The sequence below is a fragment of the Pelophylax lessonae genome (genome assembly GCF_965119305.1).
Source record: "Pelophylax lessonae genome assembly, chromosome: 9".
Lineage (NCBI taxonomy): Eukaryota > Metazoa > Chordata > Amphibia > Anura > Ranidae > Pelophylax > Pelophylax lessonae.
Genome location: NC_138776.1, coordinates 22,213,504 through 22,235,969, shown reverse-complemented (window position 1 = coordinate 22,235,969; position 22,466 = coordinate 22,213,504). Strand labels below are relative to the sequence as shown.

At 44.0% G+C, this 22,466-nt stretch overlaps 1 protein-coding gene across 1 annotated transcript in view; it reads left to right on the top strand.

Annotated features, from left to right (window-relative positions):
* The window catches only part of PYROXD2 (pyridine nucleotide-disulphide oxidoreductase domain 2), a 179,266-nt gene that overhangs the window by 146,225 nt on the left and 10,575 nt on the right, over positions 1 to 22,466 (top strand). Inside the window, exons 14-15 of the mRNA XM_082268370.1 lie at positions 3,564 to 3,670; positions 11,949 to 12,069. Coding sequence (XP_082124496.1) covers positions 3,564 to 3,670; positions 11,949 to 12,069 — 228 coding nt within the window. The remainder of the gene's footprint in view (positions 1 to 3,563; positions 3,671 to 11,948; positions 12,070 to 22,466) is intronic.

Sequence of the window (22,466 nt, the reverse complement as noted above, 5' to 3'; positions counted from 1 at the left end):
TTGTTTTATGCTACCTATGTTTGGTAAAAAAAATTGCAAAAAATGTATTTTGATTGGTTTGCGCAAAAGTTATCGCGTTTACTAACAAAGGGAAAGATTTTTGTCATTGTTGTTGTTTTTTTTTTAACGCGTAATGGCGGCGATCTGCGATTTTTTTTGCGGTACTGCGACATTGGGGCGGACAGATCGGACCCTTGACTGACATTTGTGACACTTTTGGGGTTACCAGTGACATTTCTACAGTAATCAGTGCTATACATATGCACTGTTACTGTAAAAATACACTGGTAGTGAAGGGGTTAACTTTATTTGGGAGGGAGGGGCTGTGTGTATCCCTAGGGGCGTGCTTTCTACTGTGATTGGCTGTGGCTTGAGCTGTAAGGACACTGATCAACGAATCTACATACTAGATCCGTTTGATCAGTGTCTTTACAGCGAGGAGAATGACAGGTGGCTTGTTTACACAAGCTGCCTGACATTCTCCCTCTCCCCCGCCGATCGCCGAGTGACCGGCGGACATCGGGTCCGCTGGTCACACGCGCGGGGGGGTCCGTGACCACGCGGGAGCGCGCCTCCGGGGGCTCGCTCCCTAGACCCTCACAAGCTAGTGACGTAGCCCTACGTCACTTTGCCTGTGAGGGGCTGACCGCCGACGTAGATCGGCGTTAGGCAGTCGGCAAGTGGTTAAGGAATCCTAAATAAATTACAAAATACTAAATAACGTAATGAAATATTGCATTTGAAAGATCCGAAATTTAATTTGAAAATGAATTTGAATTGGAAATGGAAACATATTGCAATATATACAGTAAGGTGGAAAAATGAAATAAGATGATGAAAGAAAAGAATAGAATAGAACAGAATGAAAATTGGCCGACTTCCAAAAGTCGAATCAATTAAAAAATAATGAATTTACTAATCAAATTCAAATTTTTTAAACAAATCTGAATATACAAAAGGAATCCTGAAAACAAATCATTCTAACACCATAAATATAATGAAACAAAATTAAAGAGGAGTTCGGCCTGGAGGAAAAAAAATAAAAATAAAAAGTCAGCAGCTACAAATACTTTTAACCACTTGCCGACTGCCTAACGCCGATCTACGTCGGCAGTCAGCCCCTCACAGGCAAAGTGACGTAGGGCTACGTCACTAGCTTGTGAGGGTCTAGGGAGCGAGCGCGCGCCCCCGGAGGCGCGCTCCCGCGTGGTCACGGGCCCCCCCCCCGCGTGTGACCAGCGGACCCGATGTCCGCCGGTCACTCGGCGATCGGCGGGGGAGAGGGAGAATGTCAGGCAGCTTGTGTAAACAAGCTGCCTGTCATTCTCCTCGCTGTAAAGACACTGATCACACGGATCTAGTATGTAGATCCGTTGATCAGTGTCCTTACAGCTCAAGCCACAGCCAATCACAGTAGAAAGCACGCCCCTAGGGATACACACAGCCCCTCCCTCCCAAATAAAGTTAACCCCTTCACAACCAGTGTATTTTTACAGTAACAGTGCATATGTATAGCACTGATTACTGTAGAAATGTCACTGGTAACCCCAAAAGTGTCAAAAATGTCAGTCAAGGGTCCGATCTGTCCGCCCCAATGTCGCAGTCCCGCAAAAAAAATCGCAGATCGCCGCCATTACGCGTTAAAAAAAAACAACAAAAATGACAAAAATCTTTCCCTTTGTTAGTAAGCGCAATAACTTTTGCGCAAACCAATCAAAATACGCTTTTTGCGATTTTTTTTACCAAACATATGTAGCATAAAACAAATTGGCCGAAAATTTTAAAAAATTTTGATTTTTACTTTTTTTTTGGGGGGAATTTCATATAAAAAAATGTGAAAAATATTGTTATTTTTGCAAAATTGACGCTCTTTTTTTGTTTTTTTGTTTATAGCGCATGATCAAAAAATCGCACAGGTGATCAAATACCACCAAAAGAAAGCTCTGTTTGTGGGAAAAAAAGGACGCCAAATTTGTTTAGGTACAGCGTCGCACGACCGCGCAATTGTCCGTTAAAGTCACGCAGTGCCGAATCGCAAAATACCCCCTGGTCAGGAAGGGGGTAAAATCTTCCGGGGCTTAAGTGGTTAATATATAGACACTTACCTGTCCAGGGAGCCCACGATGTCAGCACCCCAGCCGATTTTTGGATCAGCTGCCGGGTGCTGCCGCCGAAACTCTTTCTATGGGAAACCGGCATCACAGCCGGTTCTCTACTGCGCATGTGCGGCTCTGCGCGGCAGGGGGGGGGGGGAGGAGAAGGAGAACGGAACTTAAACTTATGGTGGATGGTCTTCCGGAAGTGGGGAAGGGTACCATTTTTTCTTTTTACCAAAAATATGTAGCAGAAAACATATTGGCCTGTAATGATAAAGAAATTAGATTTTTTTTCATTTTTTTATTTAAAGTTTTGTAGCAGAAAATAAGAAATATTGTTTTTTTTTTTCCAAAATTGTAGGTTTTTATTTTTTTGTTCATAGCGCAAAAAATAAAAACCGCAGAGGTGATTAAATCCCACTAAAAGAAAGCTCTATTTGTGGGAAAAATGGACATCAATTTTATTTGGGTACACGTCGCACAACCGCGCAATTGTCAAGTAAAGTAACGCAGTACCGTATCGCAAAAAATGGCCTGGTCATTAAGGGGGTAAATCTTCCAGAGGGCAAGTGGATAATTAGAAATGAGTTGCCGGCACACTGATGGCTCACCAAAATGTGAATAATTCCGGAGGTGGACAGTTTCCCTCCAAGAGAAGTTTTATTAGAAGAACAAATCCTAAGGATTCCCGCTCCTCCATCACTCTGTTTGATGTATAAGATGGGTGCTGTGGACCGCTGGGCTCCGGCTAATACCGGCGGGCGATGTTGTAGAGCCATACGCCAATTTTACTGAAACCCTCTAAACCACATGTGTTAAACACAAGGCTTGGGGACTGAATCTGGCCCTCCTGCCCATTTCATGCGGCCCCTGCACCTCTCCTGCAGCTGCAGGAATGCCCTTCATTGTTGCCCCCACTTTGTTTTAGAAGTCAGCAGCAGAAAGGAGGACAGAACTCCTCCACCAGATTCTGCACTTCTCTATGCGGCCACAGAGAGGCTTGTATCTGCCCCAGCCCTCTTCCCCTGTCTCAGTGACTGGTAGTAGGGAGGAGGACTGAATTCCTCCTACAGATCCTGCACCTCTCTGTGCAGCTGAAGCTCCTCCTCCTCTCCTGGTCTCAGCATTCAGCAGACTCCAGCCCTCCTTTGGTCCTCCTCCAGACTCTGCACTTTCTGCTGCCCAGCTCCCACCCCCCCCACCCCCCTCCCCAGCTTCTTCCTGGCAGCAGCACAAGGTAAGGGGGGTGCACTGTGATGTAAGGGAGGGTGGAGGACTCTTGACTTGTAATGGCTCATGACATCTGATGTAAGGGGAATTGGGTACTCTGGACATCTAGTCTTACAGATACAACTGCCCATTTGACGGCAATTATAATGTCTATGCGGCCCGCGATGAAATTGAGTTTGGCCCCCCTGCGCTAAACCGACAACCTGCATTGATATTATTTCCTTTCATTCTTTTCAGTGTTCGGCTGGATAGAGAAATACGCTCCGGGGTTCAAGTCGTCTGTGATTGGCAGAGACGTCCTCACACCGCCCGACCTGGAGAGGATATTCGGCCTCCCTGGAGGAGTATGTACATTCTGATTGTATAACCAGCTCCTGTACTGCTAATGTCTTACAAAATGGAGCACATGCGGTATCTCACAAAAGTAAGTACACCCCTCACATTTTTGTAAATATTTTATTCTATCTTTTCATGTGACAACACTGAAGAAATGACACTTTGCTACAATGTAAAGTAGTGAGGGTACAGCTTGTATAACAGTGTAAATTTGCTGTCCCCTCAAAATAACTCAACACACAGCCATTAATGTCTAAAGCGCTGGCAAGAAAAGTGAGTACACCCCTAAGTGACAATGTCCAAATTGGGCCCAATTAGCCACTTTCCCTCCCCAGTGTCATGTGACTCGTTGGTGTTACAATGTCTCAGGTGTTAATGGGGAGCAGGTGTGTTAAATTTGGTGTTATCGCTCTCACTCTATCATACTGGTCACTGGAAGTTCAACATGGCACCTCATGGCAAAGAACTCTCTGAGGATCTGAAAAAAAGAATTGTTGCTGTACATAAAGATGGCCTAGGCTATAAGAAGATTGTCAAGACCCTGAAACTGAGCTGCAGCATGGTGGCCAAAACCATACAGCGGTTTAACAGGACAGGCTCCACTCAGAACAGGCCTCGCCATGGTCAACCAAAGAAGTTGAGTGCATGTGCTCAGCGTCATATCCAGGTGTTGTCTTTGGGAAATAGACGTATGAGTGCTGCCAGCATTGCTGCAGAGGTTGAATGGGTGGGGGGTCAGCCTGTCAGTGCTCAGACCATACGCTGCACACTACATCAAATTGGTCTGCATGGCTGTCATTCCAGAAAGAAGCCTCTTCTAAAGATGATGCACAAGAAAGCCCGCAAACAGTTTGCTGAAGACAAGCAGACTAAGGACATGGATTACTGGAACCATGTCCTGTGGTCTGATGAGACCAAGATAAACTTATTTGGTTCAGATGGTGTCAAGTGTGTGTGGTGGCAACCAGGTGAGGAGTACAAAGACAAGTGTATGTTGCCTACCAGGGCAGCCATCAGAAATTTTGGGGCCCCTTACACAGATTTAGGCCTGGGCCCCTCTGAGCCTGACCTCCAACATTTTGCGGGGCCCGCCCTCTGGCCGTCCCACCGAGTCCTTCAGTGCACCCACTTCTGTTTTAACACTCTTACAACTTAAAATTAATCCAATCCATTAAAGAGACATCCTCATATATTCAGAAAAGAGACATCCCAGTCCAGCAAAGAGACAGCCTCATATATTCAGCAAAGAGATATCACAATCCAGCAAAGAGACAGCCTCATATTTTTTGCAAAGAGCGCAATCCAGCAAAGAGACATCCCTTCAGCTGCATCGGCTTACTCTGCAGCTGCCATGCTTCAGCAATTGCTAGTTACTACAGCAGCAACATCTCGGTCTTGTTGGTTGTGGCCTGGGCGGCTGGGCCCCTTGGAACCCCTGGGCCCCCTACATGTGTATGGGCTGTCCCCCCCGATGGCTGCCCTGTTGCCTACAGTCAAACATGGCGGTTGGAGTGTCATGGTCTGGGCCTGCGTGAGTGCTGCCGGCACTGGGAAGCTACAGTTTATTGAGGGAACCATGAATGCCAACATTTACTGTGACATACTGAAGCAGAGCATGATCCCCTCCCTTCAGAGACTGGGCTTAGGCAGTATTCCAACATGATAACGACCCCAAACACACCTCCAAGACGACCACTACCTTGCTAAAGAAGCTGAGGGTAAAGGTGATGGACTGGCCAAGCATGTCTCCAGACCTAAACCCTATTGAGCATCTGTGGGGCATCCGCAAATGGAAGGTGGAGGAGCCCAAGGTCTCTAACATCCACCAGTTCTGTGATGTCATCATGGAGGAGTGGAAGAGGACTCCAGTGGCAACCTGTGAATCTCTGGTGAACTCCATGCCCAAGAGGGTTAAGGCAGTGCTGGAAAATAATGGTGGCCACACAAAATATTGACACTTTGTGCCCAATTTGGACATTGTCACTTAGGGGTGTACTCACTTTTGTTGCCAGTGGTTTAGACATTAATGGCTGTGTGTTGAGTTATTTTGAGGGGACAGCAAATTTACACTGTTATACAAGCTGTACACTCACTACTTTACATTGTAGCAAAGTGTAATTTCTTCAGTGTTGTCACATGAAAAGATAGAATAAAATATTTACAATAATGTGAGGGGTGTACTTACTTTTGTGAGATACTGTATGTCACCACTAAGGATGCATTTACACTTGGCAATTTGGAATCGCAAGCAGCGTTGCCACAATTCTGCCCGCGATTCTAAATCTCAGCAAAATGTGTGTTTGGGTGCTTTTATTCCTATCGGCACCCGAAATGCGGTGTGATTCCGCCATGATTGTTGTGCGACAGAATTGCGGCAAAACATGCCCACCCCCCAGGCCTTTTATGACATTTTTTGTTCACATGTAACAATCAGTATTTTTTTGCTAGAAAATTTCTTAGAACCCCCAAACATTATATATTTTTTCAAAGCAGAGGCCCTAGAGAATACAATGGTGGGGGAAAAAAAACAAAAAAAAAAACCACACACACTGGGTTTACTTCCTCTTTAACCACTTTACGACCAGTCACTGTGCCTCTACTGCTGCAAAGTGGCTCGTTCCCGTCCAGTGACGTAGACCTACGTTACTGGACTCCTCCCCTTGTGCGGAGGCTCGCACCCGCTGTATTCAGTCGCAGCGGGAGTCGGGCCAGGGGAGGAGCAGCGGCGATCACCGCTGCTCTTCCCCGATCGTCGGGGAATCGAGTGTGGAGATCCGCCTGCTTGTGTAAACAGAGCGGGCGGATCTCCTAAGTGACAGGCAGGGTCAGATTGCAGGGTTCAGCATAGCTGAACATGCGATCTGTCCCTGTGTCACTCAGTCACCTCCCCCCCCACACGTCAGTAAGCACCAGGCATACATTAACCCCTCCCTCTCCAATAAAATGAACCCCTTCCCTGCCAGTGTCATTTTTACAGTAACAGTGCATATTTATAGCACTGATTACTGCAGTAATGTCACTGGTACCCCCAAAAGTGTCAAAAATGTCAGTCAAGGGTCCGATTTGTCCGCCACAATGTCACAGTCCCGCAAAAAAAAATCGCAGATCGCCGCCATTACTCGTTAAAAAAAACACCAAAAATGACAAAAATCTTTCCCTTAGTTAGTAAACGCAATAACTTTTGCGCAAACCAATCAAAATACGCTTATTGTGATCTTTTTTACCAAACATAGGTAGCAGAAATCAAATTGGCCGAAAAATGTAAAAAAATTTTGATTTTTAAATTTTTGGGGGGAATTTCATATAAAAAAATGTGAAAAATATTGTTATTTTTTCAAAATTTACTCTCTTTTTTTGTTTATAGCGCAAAAAGTAAAAATTGCACAGGTGATCAGATATCACCAAAAGAAAGCTCTGTTTGTGGGAAAAAAAGGACGTAAATTTTGTTTGGGTACGGCGTCGCACGACCGCGCAATTGTCAGTTAAAGTCACACAGCGCCGAATCGCAAAAAGTGGCCTGGACTTAAGAAAGCAAAATCCTCCGGTGGTAAAGTGGTTAATGACCAGGCATTTTTTGCAATTTGGCACTGCGTGATTTTAACTGACAATTGCGCGGTCATGCAGCGCTGTACCCAAACTAAATTTACATCCTTTTTTCCCCACAAATAGAGCTTTCTTTTGGTGGCATTTGATCACCTCTGCGGTTTTTATTTTTTGCGATATAAACCAAAAAAGACCGAAAATTTGGAGAAAAAAATGAAATTTTCTACTTATTCTTATTAAAAATATCAAATGTATCAATTTTTGTCATACATTTAGGCCAAAATGTATTTAGCTACATGTCTTTGATAAAAAAAAAAATCTCAATAAGCGTATATTTATTGGTTTGCGCAAAAGTTAGAGCGCCTACAAACTATGGTGTATATACTGGAATTTACTTTCTGACTGCCAATCTCATTTCTTGAAGTGATAAAATGGCAGGGCAGTAAACCCCCCCCCCCCCCCCCTCAAATTACCCTATTTTTAGAAAGTAGACACCCCAAGGAATTTTCTGAGAGGCATGTTGAGCCCATTGAATATTTAATTTTTTTTGTCACAAGTGTTTGAAAAATGACAACAAAAACAAAACAAAAAAGTTGTCATTGAAATGATATATTGCTCTTGGTGTCAGAGGTGACTCATGCTGATATCAGAGGAAGGAGGCAGGAGAGAGAAATGACAATTAGTGCTCTGGATTGAGGCAAGTACACACTATAGAGGGATGTGCTTTGTTCATATTTCATGTCTGAAGTTTACAAGGTTAGCAGTTACCTGTAATTATATGCATAGAAGTGATGCCTCCAGCAAAACGAGGTGTGCCACATAAAAGCGTTGTTTATCCAAGCACTGTGCAGAAAATCCAGTAAAGCATAAGAAGACCGGATGGCACTTCTGTTACCTTGTTTTGTTAGATAACTTCTCCTGTCCAAGGTTGTTAATTCACTGTATGAGTTGATTGCATCCACCCTATATTTTATATTTTATGGTATTTTGGGTGTCAAAGTCAATTTACAGAAATGATTGCACAGATTATCACAACCTAACATACAGCGAGCTTCTCCCGGGTGTTACCTGTGAGCTTCTAATCTAACAAATCATGAGAAATAAAAGACTTCCCATAACTATTTCCCATGAAGAAAATATTGGTCATGCATGCCGGCGGACACGTGCAGAAAGAAAATATTTGTTTCATTTTGTTTCGATTCGTTATTTACATAAAGTGTTTAGTTACATTTGTTTCTTTCATTTCATTTGTTTTCAGAGTAAATTTTGTTTTTTAAAATTTGAATCGATTTGAATTTTCCCGAATTCAGTTGAATCTAACTCATTTCATCCGATTTCGGAAAATACTAATAGATTGAATTTGAATTGGATTCCATTCGGATTGCATTCAAATTGCAATCAAATCAAATTTATTCTATTCGAAATTCCAATTTTGGATGATGGTTATAATTTTTTTCTATGCAATTATATTCTTTTATTTTCTGTTCTGTTCTATTCCTTTCTTTTCTATTATATTCTTTTATTTTCTATTTTAATTTATTCTATTCAAAATTCAAATTTTAGAAGAAGGTTATATTCTTTCTATTTTATTCTGTTCTATTCTTTTTTTTTTTTATTCTATTATATTATTTTCTATTTTTCTTCTATTCTTTATTTATTCTTTTTTATTATTTATTTATCTTTATTCCTTTTTGTTCTGTTCTACGCTATCCTTTTCTATTCTATTCTATTCTTTTATTTTCTATTCTATTTTTTTCTATTTTTTTATTTTCTTTACTCTTCTGTTTTACACTATTATATTATTTTATATTCTATTTTATTCTGTTCTTTTATTTATGTTCTATTTTGTTCTGTTTCACGCTATTCTTTTCTATTCTATTCTTTTATTTTATATTCTATTCTTTTATTTTCTATTTTATCCCTTTGTTTTATATAATATTTTTTTTATTTTATAATCTATTCTATTATTTTCTACTCTCTTCTATTCTTTTTTTCTATTCTATTCTTTTCTATTGTATTCAAATTCAAATTTATTCTATTTGAAATTCGAATTTCACATTCTCATATTTTATATATGGTCACATTCTTATATTTTATTCTATTCTATTCTATTCCTTTTACATTTACTATTCTATTTTATTCTGTTATTTTATTTTCTAATCTATTTTGTTCTGTTTTACTCGATTCTTTTCTATTTGTTTCTGTTTTTCTCTATTATTTTCCATTCTATTCTTTTATTTTTTATTTTTTATTCTATCCTTTTATTTTCTATTCTATTTTTTTTCTATTTTTTTATCTTCTACTCCGTTCTGTTTTACACTATTATATTATATTCTTTTATTTTCTATTCTATTTTATTCTGCTCTTTTATTTTCTATTCTATTTTGTTCTGTTTTACTCGATTCTTTTCTATTTGTTTCTGTTTTGCTCTATTATTTTCCATTCTATTCTTTTATTTTTTATTTTTTATTCTATCCTTTTATTTTCTATTCTATTTTTTTTCTATTTTTTTTATCGTCTACTCCGTTCTGTTTTACACTATTATATTATATTCTTTTATTTTCTATTCTATTTTATTCTGCTCTTTTATTTTCTATTCTATTTTGTTCTGTTTTACCCTATTCTTTTCTATTCTATTATTTTATTTTCTATTTTATCCCTTTATTTTCTATTCTATTTTTTATCTTCTATTCTGCTCTGTTTTACACTATTAACTTATATTCTTTTATTTTATATTCTATTGTATTCTGTTCTTTTATTTTCTATTCTATTTTGTTCTGTTCTACGCTATTCTTTTCTATTCTATTCTTATATTTTCTATTCTATTTTTTCAATTTTTTTTATTTTCTTTTCTGTTCTGTTTTACACTATTATATTATTTTATATTCTATTTTGTTCTGTTTTACGCTATTCTTTTCTATTCTATTCTAAACTAATTGAATTTGAAAACTATTAAATATAGCATTTTGAAAACTATTCCGGATTGGTTTAAATTCGTTACTATTGTAATTCGGAAATTCTGATACATCCGAACAAAAAATTTGTCCGAATTTCAATTCAGAACGAAATGAATCACACGTGTTAATTAGCCCGGTCCTAGTATCCAAGACCAATGCACTCCGTGGTGAAGGTAGTGCCAGGGTAAGGTCATCTAGAGCCCGGGGTGAAGATGTCAAATTGCCCCCCGCCTCCCCCAAAAAAAATGATGTATGATCGTGTGTCAGCAAACCCCCCCCCATAAAAAAAACATGTATGCCCCCCCCCCCCCCCTTAAGCATAAATTACCCCTTCCTCCTGTCGTGGAAATGAATAGGGCTTGGAGCATAGAAACCCGCTTCAGTGTGCTCAAAATTAATACGCACCAAACACTATTAATAGCTTGTACTGAAAAGTACAATTGTACCGCTCTTTTGTATAAGGGTTTACCAAGCGCTCGGCGACAAAAAAGGAACAGACACGCTGGGCCATATTGATGCCATCTGCCAGGTCTCTCTCCGGATATGTATGTTTGTGTATGCGTGAGTGTGGGTAAGAGCAAGTGTTTGTGTGTGAGAGTTTCTGTGTGTCTGCATGGATGAATGGCTGTAAGAGCTTGTGTCTATGTGTGTGCTGCTTCCTGTATCTTCTGTGTCTTCTGTGTCCATGTGTGTGTCAGGGCAGGGCTTGGTTTATTTACAGCAAGTGAACAAAAGGGAGTTACAGGGAGTGGCTTCACAGCCACCAATCACAGAACATGTATACATTCAAAAAGTACAATGGGCAGTGCTTATGTAGAAACACAGCCATGTGCAGAGATGAGCAGAAATGGCTGCCATCTTAAGGACCTGTCTGTGTTCATCCATAAACATTACCTGTTAGTGGATCTAATCAAACATGATTCCTATATAAACCATATTTGATAGTGACCATTCTATTTGTTCCAGTTGATGAGGCTTTATCTGCATAAGATAATAGCAGCAGTGTTTCAGTCACACGGATCCGAATGTGAATAAAAGATGCCATCTATTAATCTTGGTAAAATGATAAGAATTTCCATATCACAAACATATCTCAGCAGTACGGGGCCCCGAACTGCGGACATAGATTTGTGCGATGGACTCTCTTTGCTACTAGTATTGTGCCCTCTCACCCAATGGAAGGTTTTCACTAACAAGTCTTTCCTGCAATGACAGTTAAAGCGATAATCGCTGTGAATAGCGATTATCGGTAAAACCGACACTGGGAGACATTATGACTATTTAACTAAAGAAATGTCCACAATCAAATTTTCCACAACACTCCCAGTACAAATCCACCCCCTGCGGAAATCCTCCCCTCCTGGCACATATCTTTGCCCCCCCCCCCCAGCTGAAATCCTCTCTCTCCCCATATGGCCCCAGTGTATAAACGTATTTGTATGTTCTTAAAATGTCTTTATGCGACCCTTCAAAAATCCAGGTTACTATCTGTAACATTTATCATTTAACAGAAACTGCTGGTGGTGGGTTCAATTCATCTGCTTGATCGCTGGTTGGCATTGGCCAACAAATGTCTGTGTGCCCGGCCGGTACCAGTGTCTGATGGCAAATGGAACACTTCATGGAAATCATAACATGTCTGTTAGATCTCAATGCTGATTGGCTTATCAGGGTCTCCGCACATGTAGAAACGCATATCATGAGACTCTTTTCTTCCTGGACATAAAATCCAGCCTTGTTTCCAGCTTGGCTCTGATCCCGGTTCTCTCCTTTCTTTTCTACACAGAATATTTTCCATGGAAGTATGTCCCTGGATCAGTTATATTTTGCACGCCCGGGGCCGGGGTTCTCCGATTACAGATCTCCAATACAAGGGCTCCACCTGTGCGGCAGTGGAGCTCATCCAGGTGAGATATGATGGACGATCGAATTATTTCCTTCATACAGTGCATCCGGAAAGTATTCACAGCGCTTCCCTTGTTCCACATTTTGTTATTTTACAGTCTTATTCCAAAATGGATTCAACTCATTATTTTCCTTAACCACTTTACCACCGGAGGATTTTGCTGTCTTACGTCCAGGCCACTTTTTGCGATTCGGCACTGTGCGACTTTAACTGACAATTGCAACGCCGTACCCAAACGAAATTGACGTCCTTTTTTTCCCCACAAACAGAGCTTTCTTTTGGTGGTATTTGATCACCTGTGCGATTTTTACTTTTTGTGCTATAAACAAAAAAAGAGCGACAATTTTGAAAAAATAACAATATTTTTCACATTTTTTTATATGAAATTCCCCCCCAAAAAAATGTAAAAATCAAAATTTTTTATCATTTTAGGCCAATTTGTTTTCTGCTACATATGTTTGGTAAAAAAAAAACGCAATAAGCCTATTTTGATTGGTCTGCGCAAAAGTTATTGCGTTTACTAAGGGAAAGATTTCTGTCATTTTTGGTGTTTTTTTTTTAACGAGTAATGGCGGCGATCTGCGATTTTTTTTGCGGGACTTCGACATTGCGGCGGACAGATCGGACCCTTGACTGACATTTTTGACACTTTTGGGGGTACCAGTGACATTACTGCAGTAATCAGTGCTATATATATGAACTGTTACTGTAAAAATGACACTGGCAGGGAAGGGGTTAATTTTTATTGGAGAGGGAGGGGTTAATGTATGCCTGGTGCTTACTGACGTGTGTGGGGGGAGGTGACTGAGTGACACAGGGACAGATCGGATGTTCAGCTATGCTGAACCCTGCAACCTGACCCTGTCCGTCACTTAGGAGATCCGCCCGCTTTGTTTACACAAGTGGGCGGATCTCCAAACTCGATTCCCCGACGATCGGGGAAGAGCAGCGGCGATCACCGCCTCTCCTCCCCTGCAGGGCCAGATTAACATAGGGGCTATTGGAGCTGTAGCTCCAGGCCCCTACCTTAATATAGGCCCCGGGTTGGCCATATTCACTGTTACCGCTCTTCTGTCACTTGTAAACACAGAAGTCTGGCTTCTATGCTCGCTTCCCCAGGCAGCTCCCTCAGAACCTCCCCACACAGCGTGAAGGCCGGACAAGGAGGGACAGTTGCCGATGCATGGATGTGTTTATGGGCTTCAGAGACAGCATCCCATGTTGAATTAGGCATGCATGGCTGCACCCTTCCTCCTCTGGGTGCATGCCAAGGCACAGCCCTTAAGGCCCTTCAAAATCCTCAGCACCAAGCCCATGATGCTCTTGATCCGGCCCTGCTCCCCTGGCCCGACTCCCGCTGTGACTAAAAACAGCGGGAGCGAGCCTCCGGCGGTGCGTGCGAGCCTCCGGCGGCGCGTGCGTGCCGCCGAGAGAAGGGAATGTCTGGTGACGTAGGTCTATGTCGCCAGACGATAACGAACCCCTTTGCCGCAGTACAGTCAACGTGACTGGTTGGCAAGTGGTTATAAATTCTACAAGCAATCCCTCATAATGACAACGTGAAAGAAGTTTGTTTGAAATCTTTACAAATGTTTTAAAAAAAACAACGAAAAAAAAAAAAAACATTACATGTACAGTGGGGATCGAAAGTTTGGGCACCCCAGGTAAAAATTTGTATTAATGTGCATAAAGAAGCCAAGGGAAGATGGAAAAATATCCAAAAGGCATCAAATTACAGATTAGACATTCTTATAATATGTCAACAAAAGTTAGATTTTATTTCCATCATTTACACTTTCAAAATTACAGAAAACAAAAGGATCAACACCGTCTGGTGAGTAGGAATTTTTTTGCACTTCTCTCACAGAGGGTGTCACCACCCCTACTCCTAGGATATATTCTCACAATGCAACTGACCATAGGGGCAGGAAGATTGCACTACTTTTGGTGGAAATCCAGGAAGGATTCAGTATATACAGTATCAACCTTTGGACTGGTTTCACTGGACTGTAATTTGAATTTTTTGAGTGCACTGGGTTTATAGGGGTCACCCCCTTCTTTCCTTTTTCTTTTTTCGCACCAGCACTTTATGCTTTATTACTAGCACTTATGATATTACTTAACCACTTAAGCCCCGGAAGATTTTACCCCCTTCCTGACCAGGGGGTATTTTGCGATTCGGCACTGCGTGACTTTAACGGACAATTGCGCGGTCGTGCGACGCTGTACCTAAACGAATTTGACGTCCTTTTTTTCCCACAAACAGAGCTTTCTTTTGGTGGTATTTGATCACCTGTGCAATTTTTTGATCACGCGCTATAAACAAAAAAAGAGCGTCAATTTTGCAAAAATAACAATATTTTTCACATTTTTTTATATGAAATTCCCCCCCAAAAAAAAGTAAAAATCAAAATTTTTTAAAATTTTCGGCCAATTTGTTTTATGCTACATATGTTTGCTAAAAAAAAAAAAATCGCAAAAAGCGTATTTTGATTGGTTTGCGCAAAAGTTATCGCGTTTACTAACAAAGGGAAAGATTTTTGTCATTTTTGTTGTTTTTTTTTTTAACGCGTAATGGCGGCGATCTGCGATTTTTTTTGCGGTACTGCGACATTGGGACGGACAGATCAGACCCTTGACTGACATTTGTGACACTTTTGGGGTTACCAGTGACATTTCTACAGCAATCAGTGCTATACATATGCACTGTTACTGTAAAAATACACTGGTAGTGAAGGGGTTAACTTTATTTGGGAGGGAGGGGCTGTGTGTATCCCTAGGGGCGTGCTTTCTACTGTGATTGGCTGTGGCTTGAGCTGTAAGGACACTGATCAATGGATCTACATACTAGATCCGTGTGATCAGTGTCTTTACACCGAGGAGAATGACAGGTGGCTTGTTTACACAAGCTGCCTGACATTCTCCCTCTCCCCCGCCGATCGCCGAGTGGCCGGCGGACATCGGGTCCGCTGGTCACACGCGCGGGGGGGTCCGTGACCACGCGGGAGCGGGAGCGCGCCTCCGGGGGCGCGCGCTCGCTCCCTAGACCCTCACAAGCTAGTGACGTAGACCTACGTCACTCTGCCTGTGAGGGGCTGACTGTCGACGTAGATCGGCGTTAGGCAGTCGGCAAGTGGTTAACATTTATCAATTTTTTTCTCTCTTAGGCTTCTTTCACACGGCCGCTCCGGATTTCTTCTCCGCTGCGGGACTTTTTTTTTTTTTTTTTCACGGAGCGGATGACACAAATTGCGGATGATATACGGACATAATGTAAGTCTATGGCATTGCGGATGACACCGCTGACATCCGATTTTCCTTCCTTTCCGTTTTTTGAACGGATGAAAAAATAGGGTTCTGTTCTGTTCCAAAAAACGGAACAGAACTGAAAGGAAGAAAATCGGATGTCAGGGGATGGTATTCCGCTGACATCCGCACTGCCATTGACTTACATTATGTCCGCAAATCATCCGCAAAAAAATAGGATGATTTGTGGACAAGCGGAGCGGCCGTGTGAAAGAGCCCTTAGTGTTGATTTGTGATAATTGTTTCATTTTTTCGGGAGCTAGCACTGTGTATCGCATAGAGTCATAGGTGTGCGCAACCTATTGCATTAGGGTGTGCACCTCAAATCTCAAACACACATGTATGTGTTTGTCTACATGTATACATTATAGCTCCCCTGCATTCATCTCCCTACTGGTACAATGAAAGAGAAGTGCTTCAGCACTTCTCTTATGGCTGAGGTGGTAAGAGTGAGATCTTTCCCATCTTCTCGCCCGCACACAGAGCGATAATGCTAATGTGCACTAGGTGATTAGGGTGTGCCCAGGTACACCCGGCACACCCTGTGCGCACGCCTATGCATAGAGTGTATCACTCTGGCATGTTTTATGTACAGTAAAATTGCCGCTGCATGCCACGAAAAGTCCCACCAACAATGGTACCCGAGCCCCCCCCATCGTTCCACCCACAAGGGGCTACAGGGAACAGAACCAGTGATGACCGCTGGCCTCCGACAAGCCAGTCTGCCAAGGTTCAGCATTGTGGTCAGTATAAATTATATAGTAATGATGGATAGTAATAATAACAATAATAAACAGACAGGTGTCATACTGGCGTTTAGTCTCTTAACCCCCCCCGGCGGTATGATTCTTTCGGATTTTAGGTGCTGAAAGCGGTACCATTATTTTGCATGTAATTCTTGTGAATGAGCCGCCCAAACCAACTATTTACATATGATTTTTTTTGACTGTGCGTTCTTCTTTATAACATCTCGGGTATGATAAAGTTTGAAACACAAAATCATAAATTATAATATAATAAAAAACTATAAATAAGTTAAAGTATGTATGTATGTGTATATATATATATATATACAGTGGGTACGAAAAGTATTCAGACCCCCTTAAATTTTTCACTCCTTGTTATATTGCAGCCATTTGCTAAAATCATTTAAGTTCATTCTTCTTCCTCATGAATGTACACATAGCACCCCATACTGACAGAAAAACACAGAATTGTTGACATTGTTGCAGATTTATTAAAAAAGAAAAACTGAAATATCACATGGTCCTAAGTATTCAGACCCTTTGCTGTGACACTCATATATTTAACTCTTCTGATCATCCTTGAGATGGTTCTACACCTTCATTTGAGTCCAGCTGTGTTTGATTATACTGATTGGACTTGATTAGGAAAGCCACACACCTGTCTATATAAGACCTTCCAGATCACAATGCATGTCAGAGCAAATGAGAATCATGAGGTCAAAGGAACTGCCTGAAGAGCTCAGAGACAGAATTGTGGCAAGGCACAGATCTGGCCAAGGTTACAAAAAAATGTCTGCTGCACTTAAGGTTCCTAAGAGCACAGTGGCCTCCATAATCCTCAAATGGAAGACGTTTGGGACGACCAGAACCCTTCCTAGAGCTGGCCGTCCGGCCAAACTGAGCTATCGGGGGAGAAGAGCCTTGGTGAGAGAGGTAAAGAAGAACCCAAAGATCACTGTGGCTGAGCTCCAGAGATGCAGTCAGGAGATGGGAGAAAGTTGTAGAAAGTCAACCATCACTGCAGCCCTCCACCAGTCGGGGCTTTATGGCAGAGTGGCCCGACGGAAGCCTCTCCTCAGTGTAAGACACATGAAAGCCCGCATGGAGTTTGCTAAAAAACACCCGAAGGACTCCAAGATGGTGAGAAATAAGATTCTCTGGTCTGATGAGACCAAAATAGAACTTTTTGGCCTTAATTCTAAGCGGTATGTGTGGAGAAAACCAGGTACTGCTCATCACCTGTCCAATACAGTCCCAACAGTGAAGCATGGTGGTGGCAGCATCATGCTGTGGGGGTGTTTTTCAGATGCAGGGACAGGACGACTGGTTGCAATCGAGGGAAAGATGAATGCGGCCAAGTACAGGGATATCCTGGACAAAAACCTTCTCCAGAGTGCTCTGGACCTCAGACTGGGCCGAAGGTTTACCTTCCAACAAGACAATGACCCTAAGCACACAGCTAAAATAACGAAGGAGTGGCTTCACAACAACTCCGTGACTGTTCTTGAATGGCCTAGCCAGCAGTGGCGGCCCGTGCATAGGGGGCGCCAGGGCGCCGCCCCCCTACCCCTAAAAAAAAAAAACAAAACGAACAAATAAAGTTGTACAAAAAAAAAAACTGGGTTCGCCGGCCTCGCCTGAAGGAACTGGTGGCTGGGGGGGGGGGGGTTACGTCCCAGAAGAGGCGCCGATTTGCTGCCTTCTGGGGGGTAACCTGGGCGCAAGTCTTTGCGATTGGACACACCCACTTTCTGATATCCTGGCTGTGATTGGTCCAGTCTACAGCCTGGACCAATCATCATCCAGGATATCGCTGACGTCACAATGGGGGCAGTGCCGGTGCATGCGTCAGTCACTCACCGTCACCGCTGCTCAGAGAAGAGGAGAGGCCGCCCGCCGGTTCCCGCCGCCGAGACGAGGGAGAAGGACCCGCCGCAGAAGAGGAGGAAGAAGCTGAGCCGCGCCGCCGCCAGGTAAGTTTGAAGGGAGCACGCACGCTGGTCTCTGCATCGATTGGGGTACAATGCTGTGGGCACTCTGCAATAATTGGGGTACAATGCTGTCACTCTGCAATCATTGGGGTACAATGCTGGCACTCTGCAATCATTGGGGTACAATGCTGGCACTCTGCAATCATTGGGGGACAATGCTGGCACTCTGCAATAATTGGGGGACAAAGCTGTGGCGCTCTGCAATCATTGGGGGACAATGCTGGCACTCTGCAATAATTGGGGGACAATGCTGTGGCACTCTGAAATCATTGGGGGACAATGCTGTGGCACTCTGCAATCATTGGGGGACAATGCTGTGGCGCTCTGCAATCATTGGGGGACAATGCTGTGGCGCTCTGCAATCATTGGGGGACAATGCTGTGGCACTCTGCAATAATTGGGATACAATGCTGGCACTCTGCAATAATTGGGATACAATGCTGGCACTCTGCAATCATTGGGGGACAATGCTGTGGCGCTCTGCAATCATTGGGGGACAATGCTGTGGCACTCTGCAATAATTGGGATACAATGCTGGCACTCTGCAATAATTGGGGGACAATGCTGGCGCTCTGCAATCATTGGGGGACAATGCTGTGGCGCTCTGCAATCATTGGGGGACAATGCTGTGGCGCTCTGCAATCATTGGGATACAATGCTGTGGCACTCTGCAATCATTGGGGGACAATGCTGTGGCACTCTGCAATCATTGGGGGACAATGCTGTGGCGCTCTGCAATCATTGGGGGACAATGCTGTGGCGCTCTGCAATCATTGGGGGACAATGCTGTGGCCACTCTGCAATCATTGGGGGACAATGCTGTGGCCACTCTGCAATCATTGGGGTACAATACTGTGGCACTCTGCAATCATTGGGGTACAATGCTGTGGCGCTCTGCAATCATTGGGGGACAATGCTGTGGCGCTCTGCAATCATTGGGGGACAATGCTGTGGCGCTCTGCAATCATTGGGGTACAATGCTGTGGCGCTCTGCAATCATTGGGGTACAATGCTGTGGCGCTCTGCAATCATTGGGGTACAATGCTGTGGCCCACTCTGCAATCATTGGGGACAATGCTGTGGCGCTCTGCAGTGATTGGGGACAATGCTGTGGCGCTCTGCAGTGATTGGGGACAATGCTGTGGCGCTCTGCATTGAAAGGGGCTCGCACGCTGAACTCTGCATTGATGGGGGCACGGAACAGTTGCATTGAAGGGGGCACGCACGCTGAACTCTGCACAGTGTTTATTACATTGAAGGGGGCACAGCACAGTTGCATTGAAGGGGGCATGCACGCTGAACTCTGCATTGTGGGGGCACAGCACAGTGTTTATTGCATTGAAGGGGGCACAGCACAGTGTTTATTGCATTGAAGGGGGCACAGCACAGTGTTCATTGCATTGTGGAGGCACAGCACAGTGTTCATTGCATTGAAGGGGGCACAGCACAGTGTTTATTGCATTGAAGGAGGCACAGCACAGTGTTTATTGCATTGAAGGGGGCATAGCACAGTGTTCATTGCATTGAAGGGGGCACAGCACAGTGTTTATTGCATTGAAGGGGGCACAGCACAGTGTTTATTGCATTGAAGGGGGCACAGCACAGTGTTTATTGCATTGAAGGGGGCATGCACGCTGAACTCTGCATTGTTGGGGCACAGCACAGTGTTCATTGCATTGAAGGGGGCATAGCTCAGTGTTCATTGCATTGAAAGGGGGACAGAACAGTGTTTATTGCATTGAAGGGGGGGACAGCACAGTGTTCATTGCATTGAAGGGGGCACAGCACAGTTGCATTGAAGGGGGCACGCACACTGGACTATGCATTGTGGGGGCACAGCACAGTGTTTATTGCATTGAAGGGGGCACAGCACAGTGTTTATTGCATTGAAGGGGGCATAGCACAGTGTTCATTGCATTGAAGGGGGCACAGCACAGTGTTTATTGCATTGAAGGGGGCACAGCACAGTGTTTATTGCATTGAAGGGGGCACAGAACAGTGTTTATTGCATTGAAGGGGGCACAGCACAGTGTTCATTGCATTGAAGGGGGCACAGCACAGTGTTTATTGCATTGAAGGGGGCATGCACGCTGAACTCTGCATTGTTGGGGCACAGCACAGTGTTCATTGCATTGAAGGGGGCATAGCACAGTGTTCATTGCATTGAAGGGGGCACAGAACAGTGTTTATTGCATTGAAGGGGGGACAGCACAGTGTTCATTGCATTGAAGGGGGCACAGCACAGTTGCATTGAAGGGGGCACGCACACTGAACTATGCATTGTGGGGGCACAGCACAGTGTTTATTGCATTGAAGGGGGCACAGCACAGTGTTTATTGCATTGAAGGGGGCACAGCACAGTTGCATTGAAGGGGGCACGCACACTGAACTATGCATTGTGGGGGCACAGCAAAGTGTTTATTGCATTGAAGGGGGCACAGCACAGTGTTTATTGCATTGAAGGGGGCATGCATGCTGAGCTCTGCATTGTTGGGGCACAGCACAGTGTTCATTGCATTGAAGGGGGCACAGCACAGTGTTCATTGCATTGAAGGGGGCACAGCACAGTGTTTATTGCATTGAAGGGGGCATAGCACAGTGTTCATTGCATTGAAGGGGGCACAGCACAGTGTTCATTGCATTGAAGGGGGCACAGCACAGTTGCATTGAAGGGGGCACGCACACTGAACTCTGCATTGTGGGGGCACAGCACAGTGTTTATTGCATTGAAGGGGGCACATCACAGTGTTTATTGCATTGAAGGGGGCACAGCACAGTGTTTATTGCATTGAAGGGGGCACAGCACAGTGTTTATTGCATTGAAGGGGGCATAGCACAGTGTTCATTGCATTAAAGGGGGCACAGAACAGTGTTTATTGCATTGAAGGGGGCACAGCACAGTGTTCATTGCATTGAACATTGAAGGGGGCACAGCACAGTGTTTATTGCATTGAAGGGGGCACAGCACAGTGTTTATTGCATTGAAGGGGGCATGCACGCTGAACTCTGCATTGTTGGGGCACAGCACAGTGTTCATTGCATTGAAGGGGGCATAGCACAGTGTTTATTGCATTGAAGGGGGCATAGCACAGTGTTCATTGCATTGAAGGGGGCACAGCACATTGTTCATTGCATTGAAGGGGGCACAGCACAGTTGCATTGAAGGGGGCACAGCACAGTGTTTATTGCATTGAAGGGGGCACAGCACAGTGTTTATTGCATTGAAGGGGGCACAGCACAGTTGCATTGAAGGGGGCATGCACGCTGAACTCTGCATTGTGGGGGCACAGCACAGTGTTTATTGCATTGAAGGGGGCATAACACAGTGTTTATTGCATTGAAGGGGGCACAGAACAGTGTTTATTGCATTGAAGGGGGCACAGCACAGTGTTTATTGCATTGAAGGGGGCATAGCACAGTGTTCATTGCATTGAAGGGGGCACAGCACATTGTTCATTGCATTGAAGGGGGCACAGCACAGTGTTTATTGCATTGAAGGGGGCACAGCACAGTGTTTATTGCATTGAAGGGGGCATAGCACAGTGTTTATTGCTTTGAAGGGGGCACAGAACAGTGTTTATTGCATTGAAGGGGGCACAGCACAGTGTTTATTGCATTGAAGGGGGCATAGCACAGTGCTCATTGCATTGAAGGGGGCACAGCACATTGTTCATTGCATTGAAGGGGGCACAGCACAGTGTTTATTGCATTGAAGGGGGCACAGCACAGTGTTTATTGCATTGAAGGGGGCACAGCACAGTGTTTATTGCATTGAAGGGGGCATGCACGCTGAACTCTGCATTGTGGGGGCACAGCACAGTGTTTATTGCATTGAAGGGGGCACAGCACAGTGTTTGTTGCATTGAAGGGGGCACGCACGCTGAACTCTGCATTGAAGGGGGCACGCACGCTGAACTCTGCATTGAAGGGGGCATGCACGCTGAACTCTGCATTGAAGGGGGCATGTATGCTGGTCACTGCATTGAAAGGGGGCATATACCATCTCCTGTACCATGACCTGTGCCACGCCTATACCATATCTGTGCCATGCCTATACCATCTCCTGTACCATCACCTGTGCCATGCCTTTACCATCACCTGTGCCATGCCTGTACCATGACTTCAAGGTCACGCAATTTTTTACTGCGTTTTTTGACGCAAAGCAATACCTATTACATTTTTCTTTTTGCGCCCCCCCAAAAAATTTTGAGCACCAGCCGCCACTGCCAGCCAGAGCCCTGACTTAAACCCAATTGAGCATCTCTGGAGAGAACTAAAAATGGCTGTCCACCAACGTTTACCATCCAACCTGACAGAACTGGAGAGGATCTGCAAGGAGGAATGGCAGAGGATCC